At 32.7% G+C, this 6,678-nt stretch overlaps 1 protein-coding gene across 1 annotated transcript; it reads right to left on the minus strand.

Annotated features, from left to right (window-relative positions):
* Positions 1-979: 979 nt before the first annotated feature.
* LOC139871949 (endoglucanase 24-like) lies at positions 980-5,291 on the minus strand. Its single transcript, XM_071859709.1, has 4 exons — positions 4,971-5,291; positions 2,481-2,780; positions 1,850-2,011; positions 980-1,695 (listed from the first exon to the last, which is right to left on the minus strand). Exons 1-4 carry the CDS (start codon positions 5,274-5,276, stop codon positions 1,084-1,086), a joined length of 1,380 nt encoding a protein of 459 aa, XP_071715810.1. The 5' UTR covers positions 5,277-5,291; the 3' UTR covers positions 980-1,083.
* Positions 5,292-6,678: the final 1,387 nt, after the last annotated feature.

A 6,678-nucleotide genomic window follows, 5' to 3' on the forward strand; every position in this document is an offset into this window, starting at 1 on the left:
AAACAAAATTATTTCCGTTGTCGGGAAAATAATCAAACCGGTAGTAGTTGAACCGTTTAAAATGGAATCCAAAAAAACCAAACTCGAATTCGAAATAAAGCCAAAAAAATTGAACCGTTAAAACCGGTTGAAAACTGAAAAAACTGATACCGTACATTTAAACCAACGAAAAATCGATTTCGAAAAATCAAAAGCGATTTTTCAAAAATCTGATTGAAAAAAACCAAATTTCCAAATTTTAAATAACCTAAAAGCGGTAAAAACTGATTTTTTTCCAAACTCTACTGCTAGTAGTCTATTTCATGAATAAGTAACCTTTGTTACGTTGATTATTATTATTATTTTATTTAAACATGAATAAGAAGGTAATTATTATTTTATTTAAACATGAATAAGAAGGTAAATATAAACGGTATTAAAAGAGGGTTTTTACGTATATTTTTTGTTGTTAGTACACAAGTAATTCAATTTTTTTAACTACTAAAACAGAATTATTTCCGTTGCTGGGTCTTGAACCCGGGTGCCTCGGGTGAGAGCCGAGTATCCTAACCAACTAGACTGCAACGGATTATTTATTTTCTCTTCAGTCTGCCTTTATTTATTACAAAACTATAGTGTGTGTTTTCTATTTTAATAAGTTAATAACATTAGCATTAGCCATTAGGTAAATAATAATCTATGTAGATATATGATATAAACCAAATCATGCCAACTCCACAAAAGCAACTGTATTTATCAGTTTATCACATTAACTCGGCTCAATGGCGGAAATTTTTCTTTTAAAAGCACACATAATTAATTAAAGATAGATTCAATCATCAATCATCAATCATCAATCATCAATCATCATGTCATAGAATCAATCATGCATAATATAGTTGAACCATTAAGTACTATATTACTAACAGTTCCTCTGTTGTAGTTATATTATAAATAAATCCAAAAGGCAGATAGTGTACTAGTACTAGACATAAACAAACACAAAACAATCTCTTCCCTCTTAGCTTAGCACAAGACGAGAGACCTTCTTCGTTACTTCAAAAATCATCATAAATCAATCGTTATGTTCGTTTAAGAATATCGCTATATAACGTTTGGATAATTAGCTGCAAAGAATGCTAACACACCGACAAATGGTGCATTAATGTACGTCGTTGGTTCAGATTTTCTAAAATCAACTCGATCATCTTCATACTCATCATCCTCCCCGGGCCCACCTACGATAGCTCCGACCAATACATTAGGATTTGGACTCGACGAATTATAATAAATCGACCCCTCTTTACATTGAATAACTTGAGGATGATCCTTAATGGACGGTATAGATGACCCTCGATGATGTATCCGTTGTGGGTGCCTATCACTATAACCTACCATATACGACATACCTTTCGGATTTTCCCCTAGAATGTAATCGACTTGATGTTTGGCCAATTCACGAAGTGAAGTGGGACCGACCATGACGTTACCACAATTTATTGATGATGATGATTGTTCTAGATACTTTGCGTAGACTAATAAGAGAAATGTTATTGTGGTTGAATGTTGTAAATTACTTCCACCGGGACGGTAGATTAAACCTCCCGGAGTGTATTGAATTTGAGACGAAGACGACTCTGGAATTAGCGTGCACATGAAGCTATCGGCGGATGCTTTGTAAGACTGCAAAGTATACATATTCCCTTCCAAAACTTCCTGCATTTAGGATCTAAAATGGTCAATTAAACATTTTCACTACACAAATTCAGGAGAAATTCTTAAAATCTGATTACAATCATGTAAGTAGTGTAAATAGAAGACCAACCAATTGATTAATATTGTCCATAGGGGCAATGAAGGGTTGTCGTACCTTGGAAACAAGAACATTGAGGCCAGCATGCTTATTATCCCATCCAAATTCATTGATATTTTCATCAGCACCAAGTGTTTTACCATTGTTTTGTATGTAATTCAGGTAATTTTCATCCCCAGAAGCCCTTCTTAACCATGCTGCTCCCCATAATAATTCATCCTGCAACAATCATCACAACTATTAAGCACATTTGTATCTGATTGAATGAGATATGGTGTTGAATCGTTCAGAATTCAATGCTCAATCATTATACTCTTTTGACTATTAAGCACCTAAATTTTATGTAATGTCGTCTTTAGATTGTATGGAAAACACTTACTGAATCAAACAACTATATTGTTTTCTTATTCATGTAAAATGTTAATAAGGTAATTTTATATCATTTACATTGTTCATTCAAATGATTATCAAACACGTGATTCTCATTCGAAACTGAGTTCATTCGGAACCTTTAAATCATTCAAATAATGAACTATTTATTGCTTATTTTTCAGCTTAATCAAACAAAACCCTATTGAATAACATACTAATAATCACTCTTAAGAACAAGCATCTGTGTTAAAATTGTTATGTATAACTTTCAAGATTATTTGAATGAATATGACTTGGAAAGAAAATAAAAGCTTGCCTGATATCCATCAAAATCACAATAAAATGGACAAACACCGCTTCTAATGTTTGCGTTATCGCTGTAAGCTCCCCTGTAAGTATCAGCAAAATCAAAAACTCTAGTGGCTGTTCTTAAGAGTGTTTCCGAGTAGCCAGGATCAAAAGACCTGAATGCAATAGATGAAGCGGCTAGAGCCGCTGCTGTCTCACCAGCCACATCTGAGGCAGGGTTTGGTGCTTGCACTGTGTACACGGTTCGAGCTGTGTCCATGTCCTCTGGCCTTTCCCAACAGTTATGGTCAATATTCGGATCACCAACCTATAATAAGATTAGACATGGATTAGGTGCTTTAAATTGTGTTGTCTATCTAATTATAGTCATATATAGCTCTAAAATTATAATGTCATCATTAAGCTAATTACCCTTTAATTTTCATAATGATGATTATGTCATAATTATATATTAATTTAATTAAAAAAATAATACGAAATCTTTTATAAAAGGAAATACTAATATCTCATAAATTGTAATTTTTTTTTTTAATTTAAAAGGCATTTATTATTACTAATAATTATTATTATTATTATTAAAAATATAAATACTCAACTTTGAGCGAACTGTATTATTATTATTTACTTTTAATATAATAATCATAATTATAGTTATTATATTATTAATATTAAAATATGGAATCTTTTTACGAAATTAATTATGTTACACATGTATGCGAAAATACATGTTTCTATATATATGTAAAAACAACGACAAGTTTCTTAGTCAAGCGGGTCATTAAAATAAATGACTTTAGCATTTACATTCACTTAATACCTAAAACATGCTATTAAATTATTTCCTTTAAACAAACCCGTGATTTCACGGGTCATTTCACTAGTTTTCATGAATAACTCTACTAATTACTAGAGTTCAAAATTTAGCATGATCATAATGTGTGCTTGGTAAAACTAGTAATTAGTTGGAGCTAGAAGTTAGTTATAAGTTTTGATAAAACTAGATTGATGATATAAGAGATAATTATAGTGGTACAAGAGATAATTATGTGACTTATGATTTCATAAGCTTATGTTATATTTTAAAGAAAGGAGCTACTTAGCTTAGTTCTCAAACCATTCTTAACCATGGCGTTATGTCATGGTATCACTGACTGCCACATCAGTGCCACATCAGCACTTCTTTTCGATCACTAACCAAAGACTAACTGCAAACAACCATGACATACCCATCACACACTTCCTCACACCCACTAAATTAATTAATTATCTACGGGTACAAGTTTAAAAGCATTATGTACAACAAAAAAATGCAACCGGTCTGTGATTCAATTTGTCATCCAATGAAAATTTGAAGCACGGTGAAACAATCACTAACCATTGGCTTGTTGCTAATATTAGTGTGAGTGGTTGGCGGATCCAACCACGAACCGTTAAGAGTGGCTTCAATAAGCTTTTATAATGTTGTCTACCCGACAATATTAGAAGCTAGCTGTTATAAAACATTTCACATATTACATATGAACTTTTTACACTAGCACCCAAATAAAGAAATGGAAGGAGTCAAATGTTATCTATGCCCTCACGGGTTAACTTTTAGTAGGGTCCAAACACAGAGGTGGATGACAGAATTAATAAATCCAAACCCAATATGATAGTTGCATCCTCAACTTAGACTCACGGGTTGCCCTCAAAACTTGCAACATTTAACAAACTTTATCACAATGAACATACATGTGTTTGTATGTATATTTATATGTAATGCAATATAATTTTTGACTATTTTTGTTTCGTATTGCAACAAATATTAATAATTACTATAATAATCACATGTGTTATGTGTATAAAGTTACACTTATGTGAATTGTGTTCTCTCGTCTAAAAAAATGCCCATATTCCAGTCACCCACATCCTCGAAGACGTCAAGATACAACACCCCCTAGGGGCGTTTTTAGGTTCTATGCCTCAACCCTTGAAAACTGACAACGCCCTATTACAGATGTTGTCAGGAAATTATTTTTTCGGAGTAATAAACAAAAACTTGTTAAGGTAAGATATTTATTCTTGATCCGTTTTTTAATCCATACTACAAAATCGAATAGGAAGACAACCTTGATATCAAGAGATTAGGACATAAATTTTGTTTGTACATTTGAATAACCATTTACTTATGAAAATAACTAATTAACTACCCTTAAATATATTACTATTTAATAAAGCAAAAACTCACTCTTTATGACAAACCTTACTAGTAATTTTTACATCCATAACATGAGACACTTTTTTTGTCACCTAACACATTTCAAAACTAAACCACATTATTCATATACTTGTCCAACATTAAAGAAAAATTCAACTACTAAAACATGACCACAGGATAGTCCAAATTACCACTTTACCCTCACCCATACCATTTTCATTATTTTAGCAGTTATTACTACTACTACAACTACTATATACCATAAACACAACCAACTTAATAAAAATCGTACAATCTTACCTGCACAAAAATCCGATCCGGTTGTGCCACCGTCTTAAGCAAATAATCCGTCGACCACTTAACCGCAACCAACGCATTCCTTAGCTCGTTTGGCGGCATCATTTCGCCAAACTCAATTACGCTCCAAGCTAACATGGTAGTCGTAAACGCCATAGGAAAACCAAACTTTACGTTGTCACCCGCGTCATAGTAACCGCCGGTGAGGTCAGCATTGACGTATGAACCATCACCGAGTCCTGAATTTGCGCGCCAATGTAGTCGTTGGTCATTTGGGAGGAAACCTGAACGCTGACCTTCGAAAAACATGATTGATTTGCTAAGGGCTTCGTTGTAAATTAGGTAACTTGAATTGCATAATGAGAATTGAAGAATTAAGAGATGAAAGATGAGAAGGAAATGGAAGAAGAAGAAGAAGAAGAAATGTGAAGCGACAGGGTTGTTCATGTTCATGATATGCTTTTTGGTTAACGAAGGGGGAATGTGTCGTTTAAGGGGGTTTTATATGTGTTATTTATTACACTCTCTTTAAATTTAATAATAATAATTAAAATTAATTTTAATTATTTGATTATTGATTATGAAAAAAGGTGCTACTACTTTAACTATATATAGTAGAACTAGTAAGGAACGTGTCTTTATCCAAAACTTGATGTTCTTAGGAACAGTGATGATAAAAAAGTGAGGAAGTAGAATTGGTTGTTTCAAGAGTTAAAATTAGCTCACAGTATGGTAGACCAACAAAAAGATAATTAAAAAAAAAAGTTTAGGACGTTGGTGTAACCAGCCTACAATTCTAACTATACTAATTGTGGTGACTTTTTTGATCGTTCACTCAGTAAAAAAACGGCAATAGTGTCCACCCCTTTCACACTTGATTTTTCCTTCTTACTCCTTAACTATAAACAGATTACATATTACATTACATTATTACATTACTGTTATAATTCAGTAGGCTTATAACTACCTTTAGTAGTTCTTGACTGTAGAAGGTATATAGAGATAGAGATACTGTAAAACGGAGAAAACAAAGGTTGAACAAAAGGTATGAGTAATTGATTTTTTATTTATAGAAAAATGTACAATGAGAGTTTGGTGGCATTTGGAATCTAGAGAGAGAGAGAGTGTTTTTGTTAACCAAAAAAATACATCCCATAAACTCTAACTCAACACACCTATTTATACTCAAAAAAATATACTATGCAATATCTATAATAATAATAAAATTATCATCCAATTATTACTTTTATAACACTCCCCCTTGGATGATAATTTTATTAGTGAATAACTAGTACTGCCTCGTTAAAAATCTTGCTAAAGAAAACCCTTTGGGATAAAACTTTAGCTAAGGGAAAAAGAGTGCAGCATAGAGTTGACTCCCCCTCAAGTAGGCAACGCCTGAGTTGTTACATCTTCTGAACATGCCTCATGCCAATATTATGAACGTGTGTTCTGAAAATAGCAGTTGGAAGTGCTTTGGTGAAAAGGTCAGCAGAGTTTTTGCTTGGACTGAACATATCTCATTTTAATCTGGTTGTCCTTAATGAGATTTTGAGTGTATGAGAAGAATCTAGGGGGTATGTGTTTTGTTCGGTCACTTTTGATATACCCTTCTTTCATCTGTGTTATGCAAGCTACATTATCTTCATAGATAGTTGTTGAACTTTTATTGCGTTCTAGTCCACAAGAATCAGTAATGAGTTGTGTCATT

Source organism: Rutidosis leptorrhynchoides, chromosome 10 (assembly GCF_046630445.1).
Source record: "Rutidosis leptorrhynchoides isolate AG116_Rl617_1_P2 chromosome 10, CSIRO_AGI_Rlap_v1, whole genome shotgun sequence".
Taxonomy (NCBI): domain Eukaryota; kingdom Viridiplantae; phylum Streptophyta; class Magnoliopsida; order Asterales; family Asteraceae; genus Rutidosis; species Rutidosis leptorrhynchoides.

Bases quoted from the DNA above. Each gene is read 5' to 3' on its own strand.
- LOC139871949 (XM_071859709.1), bottom strand. From the start codon at position 5,276: ATGTTTTTCGAAGGTCAGCGTTCAGGTTTCCTCCCAAATGACCAACGA. The intron at 2,781-4,970 runs GTAAGATTGTAC...ATCTTATTATAG, and splicing joins CGGATCGGATTTTTGTGCAG to GTTGGTGATCCGAATATTGA. The intron at 2,012-2,480 runs GCAAGCTTTTAT...TGATTGTTGCAG, and splicing joins GTGATTTTGATGGATATCAG to GATGAATTATTATGGGGAGC.